General features: G+C 59.0%; 3 protein-coding genes across 5 annotated transcripts; all 3 read right to left on the minus strand.

Annotated features, from left to right (window-relative positions):
* Positions 1–5,830: 5,830 nt before the first annotated feature.
* Positions 5,831–8,507, minus strand: LOC138068389 (protein maestro-like). The gene is made up of 7 exons (XM_068955621.1): positions 8,329–8,507; positions 7,846–8,028; positions 7,547–7,699; positions 7,225–7,347; positions 6,974–7,076; positions 6,780–6,845; positions 5,831–6,000 (listed from the first exon to the last, which is right to left on the minus strand). Exons 1-7 carry the CDS (start codon positions 8,374–8,376, stop codon positions 5,972–5,974), a joined length of 705 nt encoding a protein of 234 aa, XP_068811722.1. The 5' UTR covers positions 8,377–8,507; the 3' UTR covers positions 5,831–5,971.
* On the minus strand, positions 8,507–13,214 carry LOC138068388 (maestro heat-like repeat-containing protein family member 2B). Of its 2 annotated transcripts, none has more exons than XM_068955620.1 (11): positions 12,893–13,214; positions 12,572–12,707; positions 12,347–12,442; positions 11,760–11,864; positions 11,449–11,572; positions 11,094–11,209; positions 10,529–10,683; positions 10,117–10,279; positions 9,658–9,824; positions 8,887–9,024; positions 8,507–8,687 (listed from the first exon to the last, which is right to left on the minus strand). In XM_068955620.1, the coding sequence occupies exons 1-11, from the start codon at positions 13,162–13,164 to the stop codon at positions 8,516–8,518; spliced, it is 1,644 nt and encodes a 547-aa protein (XP_068811721.1). In that variant the 5' UTR covers positions 13,165–13,214; the 3' UTR covers positions 8,507–8,515. The 2 variants fall into 2 exon arrangements, with proteins under 2 accessions (XP_068811721.1, XP_068811720.1); XM_068955619.1 differs by having other exon boundaries at positions 8,887–9,027.
* Positions 13,212–15,872, minus strand: LOC138068390 (maestro heat-like repeat-containing protein family member 2B). 2 transcript variants are annotated; one of them, XM_068955622.1, is made up of 7 exons: positions 15,739–15,872; positions 15,467–15,519; positions 14,809–14,999; positions 14,428–14,547; positions 14,138–14,233; positions 13,824–13,976; positions 13,212–13,451 (listed from the first exon to the last, which is right to left on the minus strand). In XM_068955622.1, exons 5-7 carry the CDS (start codon positions 14,228–14,230, stop codon positions 13,212–13,214), a joined length of 486 nt encoding a protein of 161 aa, XP_068811723.1. In that variant the 5' UTR covers positions 14,231–14,233; positions 14,428–14,547; positions 14,809–14,999; positions 15,467–15,519; positions 15,739–15,872. The 2 variants fall into 2 exon arrangements, with proteins under 2 accessions (XP_068811723.1, XP_068811724.1); XM_068955623.1 differs by lacking the exons at positions 15,467–15,519; positions 15,739–15,872 and having other exon boundaries at positions 14,138–14,547; positions 14,892–14,958.
* Positions 15,873–15,957: the final 85 nt, after the last annotated feature.

Here is a 15,957-nt window from a genome sequence, read left to right on the forward strand (position 1 = left end):
GTCGCTGTCCACCACTCCTCCATGGCGATTACAGCACAGCTCTATTTGTTTAAGGACAAAGCTGCGGGGCTGCCTGCTCCCTCTGTGTGGACCGGCCACCCAGCCGTCAATACATGGGGAGCACTGCTCTCCGGGCTCTCTCTGGGCAGCGGGGAAGCACAGCTGAAATGCGGCACCTTGGGACAGGCTCACACTCCCCAGGGCACGCTGTTCCCTGCAGGGCAGCTGACCCCAAACAGCTTGGACAGCCCAGGGACAGACCTGCTGCCCACATGGCCTGCAAAGCCCCCGGGACAGAGGCTCAGAGCTGCTCCTGCTCGAAGGCTTTTTGTGCCCCGTGACTGACTTCAGGAGGCAAAAGCTTGTAAGCACAAAAAAACGAACAAACAAGAAAAACAACCCCAGAAGGATATTTTGGTGCCAACCCTGCTGGTGCAGCTGCTAACATAACTGTTTTCCAACCAAAGTGCATTATCCCAAGCAGTGTGTCGTCACAGTTTACCCAGGAAGGCTTGTGCACAGAGAGCACGGTGTGGGGAGTGATTACCTTTGGCTGTATTGATTGGAGGTAGGTTTGCTAATTCTGCTTTGCCTCAATTTCTGCAACAATAACAAAGCCTTTCTGAAAGCCAGGCAGAGAGCTGATGTCATTGGAGCGACCCAGTCCCCGAGGAGAAATCCCACAGTACCTGACCAAAATAATATTGGAAGCACGGGCTTAGTGTTGCTGCCCACATCCCCCACTCAAAATGCCTCCGGGCTGTGTCCAGTCCCACTCCCCCATGCCTCCCCCATCCTTAGCCGTGTCTATGCTGGGAGCTACCAGAAGACTGAAGATCCTCCCTGCTCGCCCCAAGACACCCCCAGGCTGCAGAGGGTCATCTGGCAACAGCAGAGCAACTGCCCCATTGCTCAAAGGGGCCTTTCTGGAGGGCACGCTGGGCACAGAGGGCAATGACTGCCCCCAGCTGCCCTTTTGCAAAGCTCTCTGCCCTGGGGGGGTGCCAACCCAGGCAGATGGAGCAAGCATTTGTGAGAGACTGGTCTTCCCTTAAAGAAAAACAAACAAACAAAAAATCAACAACAAAACTAACTGCTTGCTGGTTCACACCACCTGAGTCCAAGAGGCCTGACGTAAACCGCATGAGGCAGTAAGTCTGAGCTCTTCCCAAGCTTGTTCAATAGCAGAAAGGGAAGATGCTCCTTTAAGAAACCCCTTTCCTTTCATTTGGGCTTTGCAAGCACTCATTCCTACGGCTGTCTGGTGACTGGGAACTGCATGCAAAGCCTGGGAAGCAGCAGGAAAAGCAATGCTGCATGACAGGCACTATCTGACCTTGGGGACTCGGGGGGGGGCAAAGCCTTTGTGGGGGACCTTTCAGCAGTAGGAAGGACAGTGGAAAAAGATGGGACGGTCTTAGAGGAGATCTTTTTCTGAGTCCTAGATGGGACAGTTGCAGTCTAATATTGCTCGCTTGAATTCGTGAGGGAGTGAAACAGGCCTTTGCTTTAAAGAAGAGAGGAAGAACTAGACTGTCTGTGTTTGCTCTGTAGCTCTGCAGGGGATGGGCTGAGCCTGTCCCTGCAGAGCACAACGCTGGGAGCAGGTTGTGGAGTCGAGGAAGACATTTGGAGGCCTGTCTCATCGCTGCTGCTGCTGCTGCTGCCTGGGCGGTCTGCGGCAGCTGCTCTTGCCCAGCTGCCCGGGTCCTTGCTCTGCGCCATGGCCACGGAGGTGAGGCGCTCTCTGGCGCAGGACTTCTCTCTCCCAAGGTGTTACAGCGCCTGGCACAAAGGGGCCTGGCTTTAACTACAGCCTCTTCAAGCAAAGGGAGGCAATGTTAACCCATTCTTCTTTTCTACTTTCCACCTGGCTTTTGAAGGTCTTCAGCTCCTCTGTGAGGGCTTAGACACAGTAATTCACCTCTCAGGGTGTCGGATCACTGTTTCAGTGCTTTTAAAATGCTATAGGTTTTACAGGGAGAAGCAAAGCCAGGGCAGCGAGGCCTTTTCAGGATTAAAACATTTCAACTTCTGTTTGTCCTTTCTAGTGAGCTGGTGTTAAGGGTTCCTTGCTGAGGTGCCTCACTCACATCAGGATGTGACCCTGTAGTGTTTTTGCACTTGAATGTTGAGGTGCAACTGCCTAGCGGCCCTTGAAACCACCATCTCTTATCTTGCCAAAAGAAGGATGGTGGGGGGAGGGGGGAGAAGAAGAAGTGGTATTTGAGGAAAAACAATGGGCGCGCTCTGGCCGTGGACACAATTTACCAAGAGAGCTACGTAAGCAAATGAAGACGGAATCTCAAGAGTCTGATTCTCAATTGCATTCAGCTCCCTTTGCACCACTGTGGAGATGGGATGCTCCCTTGCCAAGCGTGAACCCTAGGGGGAACCCTAGGGTTCAGCCCCATTGGGGGTGGGGTGGTATGAAGGGAACTGTGTGGAAGTGAGAATAAACCCTAGTGTTTGGAGGGGAGGGGGGGTTGTTCCTCCTCTGTGCTCAGTCCGGGCGTGTGATGGGTAGGGCTTGACTAGTTTCCTGTCAACGGGAGTGGAAAAGTACCTACTGAGTTGGAAGGAAACTCAACGAGGCTTTTGTGGACCATCTCCTTGACAAAGGAAAAGAACTCCGAATGGTGTTTCTGCGGTCTCTGGTAGCTGAACTGAAGAGCAGCTCGAAGGAGAAGCTCTTGATTCAGAGCAATGCAGCCCCAACCGTCTCTGTACAATATTGTCTGATCTGCTTTTTATGGGAAAAGCTACTTCATGACATGGAAATGCTCCAAGTTCATCAGGTTGTACCTTGAGGCAGCTTTTGCTGTGTTCTTTTCTGTTCATCTCTGACTTTCTCTGGCTGCTTTATTTTCATGCTCTTATCAAATTGTCAGCAGACAGATGTGCACAGCAGTTTCAAGAGGGGTGCCCCACAGAAAACCACTTCAAGAACTGCTGTTCCACTTGATCGCCGTTTCCTTTCACACCCTCTCATTTGTTTCATGGAAGTAGAATATATATAAAGTATGTTTGAATGTCTTACACTTGCTTGGAGAACCTTTCCCTCAGCCGACAACAGCATTGGTGAGGACCGGGACTAGAATGTGAGATGCGGGGGGAGGAGGGGGAAATCCTGTGAGCCCATCAGTGGATGAAACGTGACCCGTTGCCCATGCAGTGATTTAGGAGCAGGAATTCTTGCCAGCTCTTCTCCCAGTGATTATATATATATATATATTTTTTTTTTTTTTCTCCTGTTAATGGTAGAAGGATTTACAGGAGCACAGAGAAGAGCCTTCTCTCCAGCAGGCAATTGAAATGCTCGGTGACGGTGCCTTGATACATTGATGGTGTATCTTCTAGTCTGGTCACGAAGCAGTTTCACTGCCCGTTTATGCCACAATTTTTTGTTAGATTTAAAAGATGACCCAAGCGTTTCCCACGGCCGCGTAAGCCCTTGAATTGACACGAGGCTCAGTATGAGAGCACCTGGCCCCCATGATTTAAAAAAAAAATCTTCCTGTATTATATGAAAACGAGGAGAAAAAAAAAATGTTTTTCAACCTAAAATGTAGATGCTTCAATTACGTATTACTGCATTAAGTTCACTGAGAAACACGGGTGTGGCCCTTTCAATCAATATAGGTGGATATACCAGCAGTCTGATGTATACCATCAGCTGATGGCAAGAGGCTATGCAGAAATCCGAAGTGAGTGGAAATAATTTGCACTAATGGATTTTGTTTTGCTTTGCTTTGCCTTGCCAGAATGTCATAAACCAGCTACTCTTTCTCTGTGATTGAATCAGTGACGGTTTCCTTTGTAAGCATTGCTGGCTGCTTTTCTTGAAATGAGGTTGAGATGCAAAGTGAACTAGCTGCAAATTACTTTGAACGTTTACATGGGCCTACCCAGACTAGGAAAGTGAATGAGGTTAGTCTATAATTGGCTGCAACAGTAATAGCTTTATTTGTTTTTCTAGATGTTAAAAGAGAAAGTCCTGAGCAATAACTGAAAACTGCTCTAAAGAAATCATCTGTGGAAACGTTCATCCAGAGAGCCCATGTTCTGTTTCAGCCAAGACAGAGGTGCACACCCAGCCAATGGGGTGGAACTTCTCCATAGGTAAGATGGGAACGTTACATATTTCCACTTTAAATCTTCGCTTTGATTAAGGCTTTCTTACAGGGCCTTTCTTCATGTTCTACAACTGAGACCGCAGAGATGTCGAAACTGCCTCTGCCAACAGGTTGGGCACTTGGATAGGGATTACACAGGGAGAACTGGAAGTGCGAGGGTGTTTTTCCTCTCTCCTCTCATCTTCTTTGGAGTCCTTTGAGAAGTGGGACACAGCGCTTTGCAGGAGTGGAAAAGGAAAGCTGGAAAGTGTTCTCCTGCCAATTTCAAAACAGTACAGGATGTTATTAGCCGTCTGCAAATCTTCTCCCCCACCCCAATAAATTAACTCACAAGTTGCGTGCTGCAAGGAAAATACTTCATGACGTCCCTCTAGTTCTGTGTATATGCCTGAATGCTTTAATTTTATGGTTGGAGCACATACCCTAGCTGACTGCATTTCCCTCGGCAAACCACAAGGCTCTGGTTAGCTCTCACCTCAGTTACTAATAAGCAGGACTCAGTGTAGCACTGATCCTATTCACCTGACACTGAAGCTTGATCTTACTCCTCTGATATTCTAGGATTCTCCCCTGTGCTCTACAACACGGAAGCCCTTGGCTTTTTGGCCAGATGCATACTGCTCATAGATGGATTCATTTCTTTTTTCATATCTTCTATTAGAAAATATTCTTAGAAAAACTCCTTTGAGAGTCTGCACGGTTACCCCTCAGTTAGGGATTTGAGAAGACGACAGTCGGGATAGTAGCTGGTAACTTCTCAGCTGCATATTGCTGCCCTTGCAGCCTAAACCTTTCCCCCCCCCTCCCAGCGCTCCTTCCTTCCTCCCTCCCTCCCCCCCCACCCCCGCCGCTCTTTTCCCCTCTCTGAATAGCTCATACTTGCCAGTTAGCTTAGTCAAGATTTCAGCAAGAGCTACTCTCGTGAGCCTGTGGAAACTCCCCTGCCCTACAGATGGCAGTGGGCCCTCAGCTTCCGCTCCCATTCCTCCGAGGTGAAAAAGGCAGCTGGTAATGGGACTCCTGATGATGGGAAATGAATGGCTCTTTCGTGGAGCAGATCTCTAGCAGTGACTCTTTGGAAAGGAAACAGGTTCCTCGGCTGCTGAGCTGCAGAGGTTTTTCCTCCCTGAAATTATTCCAGAGAGGCAGCCGTGCAGGTAGCGATTAGATGGCAGCTTGGAATTTGCCTGGAGTCTTCCTGTCTCTCTCTTCCTCTCTCTTCTTTCTCTCTTCTCTCTTATCTCCTTCTCTCTTTCCCTCTCTCTCTAGCTCTTTCTCTTGCCTCCCTCTCTCCCTCTTTCTCCCTTTCATTCTTTCTTTGTTCCTCCCTAGCCCTAGCCCTCTGGCATGCCCCTAGCAGCCCCACTCCACAGGGGGCTCGATGTTTTCTCTCTCTCCTAACCCCAAGCCTAGCCCTAATCTCAGGCGGGGCCTGAACCTGAGCCCACCAGGCCTGTTCTTGGCCTGAACAAAACACGTGCGCTGGGAGCAGTGTTGGTGCAGCTGGGCATTTCCTTTGGCATGCCCCTAGCAGCCCCACTCCACGCGGGGCTCGACGCTTTCTCTCTCCCCTGACCCTAAGCCTAGCCCTAACCTGGACTCCTTTCCCCCGCTGCAGAGGTCCCCGAGCAGAGGTGCCGCTCGTCTGGAGTCCCCCCAAGGAAAATGCAGGTGATGCTCACCACGCGCTGGGCTGCCGCTGCAGCCGGATAGACAGTCCTGTGGCCACGGCCCCCATCTGCTGCCCCTTCCTGGGCAGGGCAGCTGCCGCTCACCCGCAAGGTCCTGCGGCTGCTTTTGTTTCTCCAAGGTGAGACTCGGGGAGCTGCTTCGCATCACAGCGATTTCACCAGGTTGGCAAAGGCTGCAAGAAGCAATAGGCTGCTTGGCAATACTCTCCATGGTTCCTTTGCTCTGGGTCTCTCTGTTCCTCTCTCTCTCTCTTCTTCCTCTCTTTTCTCTCTCTCTCTCCTTCTGTCTTTCCCTCTCTCTCTAGCTCTTTCTCTGGCCTCTCTTTTCTCCCTTTCATTCTTTCCTTTCTTCACTTTTCTCCTCTCTCTTCTTCTCTGTTCTTTCTCTTTCTCTCTCCTCTCTCTCTCTCTCGTTCTTTTTCTTCTTTTTCTCTCTCTCCCTCTCTCCTTTCCCTTCCCCTTCCTCTGTCCCTCTCTTTTTCTCCCCCAGCGCCTGGGCCGCCATGGGGGCGCCGAGCGAGGCAGGGAGGGAGAGAGGGGGCGGACAGCGGCCACGAAGGACCAAACTGCACTCTCTGCACGCCTGTGGCAGCCCATGCATGCGCCCTGGCGCCCATCCCACCCCCGGCCCCGCCCCCACCACCACCTGTGTCACGAGCATCCACTGCAACTGCCGCCAGCTGCGCACATGGGCCTCAGCTCACCTCCGCTGAGCTGCAACAACACCGCAGGGAGGCACCGTGGGTGCTCGGCCACCGTTTCCCCTGCGGCCCCCGGTGCTCTGTGGCGCCGGACTGGGGGCAGCTTTCCCGGCCAGGAGCCTGGGGACCACACAAGTCCCCTCTCCCCGTGCCCCCTGGCTTTCGGTGCCAGCGTCCTCGGCCTGGCACCCGCGGGGCCTCTGGACAGCTCCCCAGCCCACAGGGCAGGAGCTCAGTCACCGTCACCCTACCTCCCCACAAGAACGCCAGGTCCCACCGCTGGAGCCGCTCAGCTGGCGCCATGTCCAGGAGGATGCCTGGCACATGAGAAAACGCAGCCATCAGCGCACAGCCCTGGCCCCAAAACCAACCTCAGCCCCGAGGCCCAACCCTGACCCGGGGGACACAGCCAGGAGCAGCATGAGAGCCCGGCGCTGTCTCTCACCCAGGACGGTGATGGCTTCCGCCTGCGGTGCCTGGTAGCTCCCCATGCAGCAGCTCCGGGCTGTGCTGCAGAGCGTCTCCAGCAGCGCGGGGCAGTCTTGGGCCTAGGGCAAAGCAAGGACACAGGTACTCGTCTCCGGCTGCAAATGCCCCTCCGCCAACCTGTGGCCAGGCACCTAGGTGGCCCTGCGGTGCAGGAGCCAGGGTATGGCCGCCCACAGGGCCGCGGGCCGCGTTGCGGCGCTCGCTCACCAGGTGACCGCAGACCTTGTCCTGCAGCTCAGCCACGCTCAGCCCGGCACCTGCAGCGATGCGTTGCTGCACCCTCTTTGACCCCAGAAACGGGGCACACTGGTGCAGAGCGACCTTGCACGCCTGAAAAAGAGCATCGGGCCCTGTCATCACAAGGATGCTGCACACCTGCCCAGGGCGCCGATGGAGAAACTTTGCTGCCACGGTGACAGTGAGGGCCTGTGGAGATGCTGGCAGCCCTGCACGGGTGGTAGTGGCACCGCAGCTCTGCCAGCGCCGCAGGGCTTTCTGCAGCTCCACAAGGAGCCCCGGGAGCTCTTACACTGGAGACGGCTGGGGCTGGGCCCCGGAGGTGCAGCACGAGGCTGGGAAATGCCTCCTCCACTTCTCTGCTGAAAAAGGACCTCCTCCCCAAGGCAGACGAGGCCAGGGTGCCGTAGAGGGCAAAGGCTGAGAAGCGCAGGACCTCTTCCTCCTGTGACCAGTAAAACCCATCTGGCAGGCCGCTAACGCGGGCACCGCGTACAAACTGCTCTGCACCAGTGGGGCGCTGCCTGTGGGGGGCGGAGGCCCCAGGACGGCTCTCGCCTGCCCAACAGGAGAACGAGCGGCTTCACTTACCGCCCCCAGGAACGCCCGGGTGGACCTGGAGATGTCTTCCAAGGCCGAGCCCATGGCCCTCGTCTTCAGCCGCCCCAGTACCTTCGTCAGTGCCAGCAGGCACTCGGCAGCCACCTCCGTGCTGGCCGCGTCCTCCAGGCCCCTGCACAGCACCTCCATCACGGCCGCCCTGTGCCTCCGCAGCTGCAGAGCGACAGGTGCACAAGCTGCTCACTATCCCTGCCTCCCACCGCTGCCCTTCACCATGGCGCCAAGGGCTGCACTTGCTCGAGCAAGCCCAGAGCAACCCCCTGCCTGAGGAGCCCCGCTTTGCATCCACTTTCCCCTTTGCTACCCTGCTGACATCAGAGCGAGGAGCGCGGCCTTAGTACAGCCCCACGTCTGCCTCTGCTCGTCTCTCCAGGCTCCGCAAGCCCCGCACACCTCTCCACTGGCACCTCTTGAGTTCGGACTGTGCTCAGAGCGCAGAAAAGGCCGTCTCACCTTTGTGGGTGCTCCACTGGCCATGTTGCCCACGCCTCTCATGGCCATTTGCCGCACGGTGTTGATGGGGTCACGTGATCTTTCTAGTAGGGCCTTCAGCAGGGGCTTCAGGAGCTTCGTCTTCTCCACCAGATGGTCCTTCACCAGCTGCAATAAAGCCACGGGTCCACTAGCATCAGGACGCGATTCACGCTGGGCAAGACGCAGGAACCGCTCTGAGCCCGCCCCGCCCAGCCTGCTGCCTCACCTCAGCAAAGAAAGCCGTGGCCGTGAGCCGCAGGTTTGCTGAGGGTGAACCCAGCCACGGGAAGAGGCTCTGCACCAGGCGCTGCGGGACGAGCTCCGCGCGGAGCAGCACACTGCGCACAAAGCACGAGCAGGCTCGTGACACACAGTCCCACAGGACGGCCACGGGCCGCGACTCCCAAATTTACCTGCTCCGATGCAGATGCTGCTCTGCACCTCAGCAGAGCTCCCGGGCATGAAGGAAGGTCCCAGCAGCCCTTTCCCTGGGCATAGCCCCCGCGACAAGGCAGGACACATCGTGGGGGCTCTCACCTCGCCAGGAGACACACGCCGGCGGTGTGAGCCTGGGAGTCTGCCAGGGACACCCACACTCCCTGCTCCCGGAGCAGCCGCAGCCAGCGCTCCTCCAGGCACCTCGCCAGCACCAGCTCTAACGCCTCCACAAAAAGCCTGCTGGAAAAAAACCCCAAAGAAATCTCCAGGCACAGAAGTTTGGGGGCAGATTTCTCTTTGGCAGAGCTAAAGCAGCTCAGCCACTTGGGGAGCTGTTCGTTCGCTCATCCTAAACTCCACCGAGGGACAGGCAAAGTACTCCTGAAATGACTCTTCGCAGTCTTCAAGTCTCAAGCTAACTTAAAAACTGGCATTTTTGCCCTTTGTCCTGCCCCTAACCCACAGACGGCAGGAGAAAACCCAGGGTCCCTGGGCTGACTCCACGCCAGGTGCCCAAGGCACTCCCCAAGTGCTCTGCTAAGCAGCACTTTGGGGAGAGTGCCTTGTAGGTGGCACACAGCACCGATTTGCTCCTGCTGTTGCACAGCAGGAGCGTGGGCAGAGCATGGCACTATGGGGAACCCCGCGACGGCCCCCCCCAGTTGGCAACACAGAGTTTATGGGCAGGAACGGCCCATGCCCACGCCATGTGCGGCGAAATGCCCAGGTGCACTGCCCTGCAACGACCGGTCCTGCCTCCCCGCGGAGGCAGCCCAGGGCCACTGGGACAGTCGGGTGCGCCTGCAGGCCACAAACCACATGAGCAGAGACCTGGGGCACAGGCCAACCCCTGCCCCTGCTGCTCCTCACCTGCCCGGCGTGTCGTCGCTCCCCAGCTCCCCAAGAGACAGTGTCATTTCTTCCCCCAGCGTCTCGCTGACCTGCCCCAGGAGGCTGGGAAGCAGGGAGGGAAGCAGGCGCTGGACCAGCGTCTCGTTCCGTAGGACTGACACCACCTCGAAGAGGCTGCAGGTGATCTACAGAGAAAGTCAACCAAGAACCACCTGGTAAAAAACAAGGGCTTTTCCCACCCTCCACGTCCCCCCGCTGGCCTGGGAGGCTTTTTGTCTCCAATTGTCACTGCGGCGACAGCCTTGCGGCCCGGCAGCAGCAAACTGTCCTGGCTCCCCACACTGCTATTGCTGCCACTGCCCCAGCACCCCGCCAGGCTCCATGGGTGCTCGCAAAGGGCATGAAACTCCCTTGCGCTGAAGCACGAGTTGGAAAGCAGACGCGAAGCAGCACAAATGCAACTGCTGCTGACCATACCGTGTGAGGCTCCAGGGCAGCCTGGCTGCTGCCCAGCTCCTGAGTGCAGCAGTTGCTCCCATGGCTGCTCTTTCCAGCTGCCCTTAATTTTTCAGTTAAGTGCACCAAGATGTGGCATCCCAGGGCACTTCTCCCCAGGCTCCTCCACAGCTCCACCGTGTCACTGCAAGGGAACAGACGCTCGCCTGTGAGCCCCTAGCCTCGGGCACCTGCAACGCCCTCACGAGAGGCCAAACGCCTTCCCTGTCTGCAATGGGGCGGGCGATGCCCAGGTCAGGACAGAGACATGAGCCCACGGTGCTGCAGTGCTCAGCCTTTCCCAAGGAAAAACCACCTGCTCCCTCCCAGGACCCCCCAGGCAGGCACGCCCTGGGGCTGGCTCTGACTGCAGAGGGAAGGCGAGGGTACAGACCTGTCCGTGGGCAGGCGCTTCTGGAGGAGGCTGTCGAGCACCGGCTGTTGGTGAGAGCGGGCCAGGAGGAACATTGCCCGCAGCGCGAACCCCCTGGGCGTGCTCTGCCGCGTGCTCCACAGGCAGGGGGAAAGGATGGTCACGATTTTGGGCACCTGAAAGCAGGAAGGCAAGAAAGAATGGCTCGGTGTGGCCTTTCCCCATCCTTCTTCAGGGCCAACAGCCAGCAACAGAGAGCAGCCACAGGCAAATGGAAAAAAACGCCGCTCTCTGGGAGATTTGCTCTCTGCACTCCCCCAGAAAGGTGAGCATCCACTGCCCAGCGGCCCACGCACACACAGGCCTGCCACACAGCAAGCTCTCCAAAATGGTACTCGTGAAGTCTGTGGCCTGGGCTGGGGGGAAATATTTGCAAACAAGCTGGGGAGAAATCAGAAACAGAGGAGACCACGTCACAGGTTACTCGGATGCAAAATTCGCGTCCTGACAGCAGCGCTCTCATGTACATGCACATGCACACACACACACACCATGGCCCCCTCCCCACTTTTCGGGGGCCAGTTACCTTCGCAGTGTTGGCGGAGGTCACGAGCAGAGACTCCGAGCTGATGGTGTTGAGCCTCTCACGCAGGCACCTGATCTCGTTGGGCCAGGGCGCCACGTCTGTGGTCTTGGCTGGAGCTGGGAGAAAGGAGAGTCACATTCATGGGGAGCGAACCTCCGGCCCCGCATGCGGATAAAGGAGGACCTGGGAGCGTGGCAAAGGCCACGGCGAAGGCAGGGCCCCCCCCCGAACGCGGCGCAGCAGGTTTGCTAGCCAGGCGAGTGGCCGGCTGCAGAGGAGGACGGTCCCTGGCGCTGGGGACACGATGTCCTGCCCTCAGACAGCAGCAGGGGACGGCCCTGCCTGCTCTCCTCACCTCCTATTTGGAGCAGGCGGCCGAGGCAGGTCGCTGCCCACCAGCGGGACGTGGCTGACGCATCGCACGTCAAAGGCCCCAGCAGTCCCACCAGGGAGCCGAACTGCTCGCACGCATGGCCTCGCTGCAGGAGCAAGAGGCAGGCAAAAAGGTCACCGGCAGCCCCCACAGCTGCTCGCCCTCTCCCGGCCATGCTGCCCCTGAGCTGTGGCCGGGAGGGGGGCAAATGAGGGGCTGCCCTGCAGCCCCGGGAGACCCACAACCCGGCACCTGCCCGGGCAGAGCTCCCTGCACGTGGGGTCCCTGCTCACCCTGTGCTCGCATCGCTCTTCATAAGCACCCAGCAGCTGGACGCAGACCTGCAGGGCCCTCTCCCGCTCGCATGCGTGGGCCGAGGTGAGCCAGCGCCGCAGGACCTGGGCACGGGTGGACCCGTCTCACCACAGGCGTCTTTCCCGCCAGGGCCCCCCTCTAGCCCCTCCCTTCCCAGCCTTGCCGCCTCCACAGCCCCAATCTCTCCGGGGGCCCCGGCCCCAGGCGAGGAGCCCTTCCCCGCGGGGCCTTACCCGCTCCAGGCTCTCGCTGTGGGCACCATTGACTTGTGTAGCACCCTTTGCTCACAGCTGCTCCTGGGGAGAAATTCTGGCTCACCTAGGAGGCTCTGCAGGACACTTTGAGCTGCCTGCAAGCAAGCTGCTGCCGTTGGGAAAAGCTTGGATGCCAAATTAGGCCAAGGGGGCCTGAACCTAGGACCATTTGCCTATTCGCCAAAGGGGGGCATTGCACCTAGTCACAGGGAAGCTCTCCTCCTCGGACCAGCCCCACGGGCAAGGATCCCCACAGCTCTGCTCCACTCTGGCAGTGGCAACACTTTCCCCGCCACCCCGGGGATACTCACCTGCACCATGTCCTTGAAGCAGACAGGGGCTGGCTCTGCCTGGAGAAGGGTTGCCATGAGTTGGCCCAGTGCTCGCAGGGACGGCGCATGCACACCCTGACACCAGAAAGGGGGACTGAGGCTGGGCACCCCACACAGACACCAACACAGCCAGTGGCTGCCAGAATGCGGGGAGCCTGGAGCTGCACCCCCACCGAGGGGCGGCCGAGAAGGGCCAGCGGGTACCGGTGCGCACGGAGCAGCTGCCGCTGTCTCCCCTTCCTCATCCATCTGCTCCGGGTGATGAAGGCAAATGACGCCCTGGAAGCACTGAGCCAGGAGGCTGCAGTTTTCCTCCCTCCTCAGATGGGGCTTCACCTTGCTGTCAGGAGAAAAAAGGGAGAGGAGACAGAGAGCAGGCTTACTAGCACTCTCCAGAGCGAGTCAAAGGACAACTGGCTTTGTCCTGATTGACAGCCCCAAATCCAATGCCCACAGCCCCAGCCCAGCCCAACCAGTTGGGCTGGGACACGCAGCGACTCCCACAGCCCCGGGGACAGACCCTACCTCAACTGCTCGATGGCCACGATGGCCCGGGGGCACACCGGCGACTCCTGCGGCTCCTCCTGAATCACCTCCCGCAAGTTACAGAGGAGACATGCGCAAAGTGGGCAGTGGGCAGGGGCACAGGAGAGCCCTCCCACCTGCCCCAGCCACAGGCTCTTCTGCCAGACCCTGCAGACACCAGCCCCACCACCTCTGCAGCTCCCACAAAGGTCCCGCAGGACGAGACGGCAGCTCGCCAGCACCCAGACACACCGCACCATCCCCCCTGCCATGGCCTCATGCGCCAGCACCCAAGTGCCCCGCCACCCGGGGATGGGGCTCAGGGAGCTCGGGAGCTCACGCGCTGCCCCAGGAGACCATCCCGCCTCTGGGCAAACCCACCCCACGGCAGAGCCCACAGCTCCTCTGCGCGACGGCCCTGGCTCCGGGCACTCACCAGCAGGGTCTGCAGCAGCTCCCGCTTGCGGCAGAGCTCAAACCTGGGGCAGGCGCCCACAGCCCCGATGGCGAGGCTGATCTCAGTGACGCTCTGCACCAGGGAGAGCTTCAGCTGTGCGTCCTTGATCCCAGGGGAGGAAAACATGCTTTGAGCTCTGCAAAGGGCCGAGGGCAGAAAGCAGCGGGGCTGGGGAGAATCTGCCTCCAAGCACATCGCTGGGAGACCGCACCCTCCGGGAGCCTAGCGGACCCCAGCTTGGCACCTGCACCCCAGGAGGGAAACCTCCTCTCCCCTCCTGGGAAAGAGCCTCCCACGGGGAGGGAATCAGCTGCCCTGGCTGCCGGACAGAAAGACCCCTGCGGACCCTGGCCCAGGGGAGCAGGGCGAGCAGCGCCGGCACAGCTGCGACGGGAGAGGCGCGCACAGGAAGGGCGAGGCAAGGCCGGAGCTGGTGTCACCTGGGTGGCTTTGCCCTGCACCCCGAGCACCCACCTGGCAGCCCTCTTGGTAGAGCCACAGGACGTTCCCCACGATGTCTCTCCTGACATGGGCCAGCAGCTGCTCCCTGGGGGCGCGCAGTGCCATCCTGCTGTAGACCACCATGAGCGCAGCACGAGCAGCGCGGGTCCTCACCAAGTTGCTCTGCTGGAGGTTCGCCAGAGAAGCACCGAGTCATCAGCCCACGGCCCCAGCTGTGCCCGGGACTCCACGCACTCCCAAGGTGGGAGTTGCCCCGCATCCGACCGGCGGTTCGTCTCCCCATGCACCTCCAGCAGCTCCCCGCAATGAGCCCCCAGGCCCTTTACCTTCTGGTGTTTCAAAGTGCCCATGAACGCCTTCACCGAGGACAAGGCCAGCTGGAAGTGGCTCTCGGCACAGCGGGACACAACTGAAATCATTCCCTGCAATGCAGCAGAAACAGGGAGTCGCTCCAGCCCCAACGCTGAGCCCTGGCCAGCTCCACCAGGACCTTTCCCACGGGAAACAGCAGTGAGCAGAAAACCAGCAAGGGCTGGAGCAGGCCACACGGAGCCCCTCTGCCCTGGGGACAAGCCGAGGACACGCGGGAAGGCAGGGCGACACAAGGAAACCTCACCTGTGCCTCCCACAGCTCCAGGTAGTTGGCTTCTTTTAGATATTTCTGTGTCTGCTCTTGCACGTGGCTGAGGCACCCACAAGCTGCCAGGGCTGTGCCAAGAGCCTTGTACAGGAAGCACTGCAAGAGAAGAGGCCGAGCCCTGGCTGTGCGGACAGCCTGACCTGGCAGGAGAGGGCCAGGCCACGGCACACCCTCCCGTGCTGGGACCTGCCAAGACGCCTGCAGTACCAGCCCCAACAGCAGCCAGCGAACTGGCCACCAGCTGGCCACTGGCGGCCCCGCCACCAGCTCAGCACGGGGGGGAAGTGCCTTTTTGGGAAAGAGAGTGGGCAGCAGGAAAACCAGCCCGCAGGGCAGAGCGCCACTGCCAGCCCTCACCCCAGGCTGAGCCTCCCAGGGCTCTGCTGTCGCAGTCCTCGGGCGCACGAGCGAGCAGCAGCGACGCCGCACAGGGAACAAACCTTCTCCCAGGACAGGCGGGGAGAGCTGCTCAGCTGCCGGCTCAGCTCCTGGCTCAGGCCCACAGTCCAGGCCTCATTCTCAATGAGCTCCAGCGATGGTTGCAGGAACTAGGGCGAAGCAGGAGATGAAGCAAACGCTCCCCTGCCCTTTGCCGAGGCCTTTGCACATCCAAATGGCCCTGGAGACTGTCGGGGCGGAGCTCCCCCTCATGGCAATCTGTCTCCCCTCCCCCCTCCCCCAACCACCCCTCCTGCAACCTGCCTCTCGCTCTTCCCCAAAAGTGCCACTCGAGCCCCCTGGGCTCGGCACATGCCAGAAGCAGGTGGTGCCACGGCGCAGGGCTGCTCCGGAGGCCTCTGCCCCGGTCTCTGGCTGCATTTGTGCTCAGCTATGCCCAACGCGCCGAGAGCGGCTCCTCTGAGCGCGCAGCACCCATGGCTGGGGCAGGCGCAGGCTGCTCGGGAAGCGCCCGTGCCATTCAGTGCCCAAACAGGGAGCCCCCAGGTTCCTCCCACCCACTTTTCCTGTCCCCTCATTTGCCCCATCCAGCTGGGGCCCCACAGGGACACTGTACCTTAAGCAGAAGGCTCTCCCACTCGGCCACGTGCAGGGAGCTTGCGGTTGTTCCTGCAAAGCCAGAGGAAGCAAAAGCCCTCGCCGTTATTCCAGCAGGCTCCACAGCAGAGCCCAGGGGTGGTCTTTGCCATCCAAAGCCCCACAGCCTCAGGCCAGCGGGCTGACAAGTGCTGGCAAACCCGGGACCATTCCCCTCCACCAGGCTGGGGAGCTGAAGGCATTTTCCTGCCCCTCCGCCCCCCCAGCCTCTCCCGCCTGCCAACACTTTACCTGCCAGGTGCTGCAGCAGCAGGGGGATCTCTGCGGCCCACTTTGCTCCCACGGCTCCATGGATCGTGCTGGGGAGCGCCTGCAGCAGCTGCGGGGCCGCCGCTCCACGGCCACCGCTCGCGTGCGGAGACACCGCCGCCACCACCTAGGCCAGGGCAGGAGAGAGACGGGCTCGCGCCTGCCCCAAGAGCCGCAGCTGGCAGCAGGCAGCCGATGTCT

The sequence above is a fragment of the Struthio camelus genome, chromosome 10, assembly GCF_040807025.1.
Source record: "Struthio camelus isolate bStrCam1 chromosome 10, bStrCam1.hap1, whole genome shotgun sequence".
NCBI classification, from domain to species: domain Eukaryota; kingdom Metazoa; phylum Chordata; class Aves; order Struthioniformes; family Struthionidae; genus Struthio; species Struthio camelus.

What these genes read in the sequence shown, in the direction of transcription:
- LOC138068388 (XM_068955619.1), bottom strand. Translation starts at nt 13,164, where the DNA reads ATGGCAGGGGGGATGGTGCGGTGTGTCTGGGTGCTGGCGAGCTGCCGT. An exon ending in CAGCTGCTCCGTGCGCACCG is followed by an intron (nt 12,443 to 12,571) that starts GTACCCGCTGGC and finishes TTCTGGTGTCAG; the next exon opens with GGTGTGCATGCGCCGTCCCT. An exon ending in GCTTCAAGGACATGGTGCAG is followed by an intron (nt 11,865 to 12,346) that starts GTGAGTATCCCC and finishes ACCCGTGCCCAG; the next exon opens with GTCCTGCGGCGCTGGCTCAC.
- LOC138068390 (XM_068955622.1), bottom strand. Translation starts at nt 14,230, where the DNA reads ATGATTTCAGTTGTGTCCCGCTGTGCCGAGAGCCACTTCCAGCTGGCC. An exon ending in GCACTTTGAAACACCAGAAG is followed by an intron (nt 13,977 to 14,137) that starts GTAAAGGGCCTG and finishes GCGAACCTCCAG; the next exon opens with CAGAGCAACTTGGTGAGGAC. An exon ending in TCTACCAAGAGGGCTGCCAG is followed by an intron (nt 13,452 to 13,823) that starts GTGGGTGCTCGG and finishes CCTGGGATCAAG; the next exon opens with GACGCACAGCTGAAGCTCTC.
- LOC138068389 (XM_068955621.1), bottom strand. Translation starts at nt 8,376, where the DNA reads ATGGCCATGAGAGGCGTGGGCAACATGGCCAGTGGAGCACCCACAAAG. An exon ending in ACAAGGTCTGCGGTCACCTG is followed by an intron (nt 7,077 to 7,224) that starts GTGAGCGAGCGC and finishes GCTTTGCCCTAG; the next exon opens with GCCCAAGACTGCCCCGCGCT. An exon ending in CCTGGCGTTCTTGTGGGGAG is followed by an intron (nt 6,001 to 6,779) that starts GTAGGGTGACGG and finishes TGCTTCTTGCAG; the next exon opens with CCTTTGCCAACCTGGTGAAA.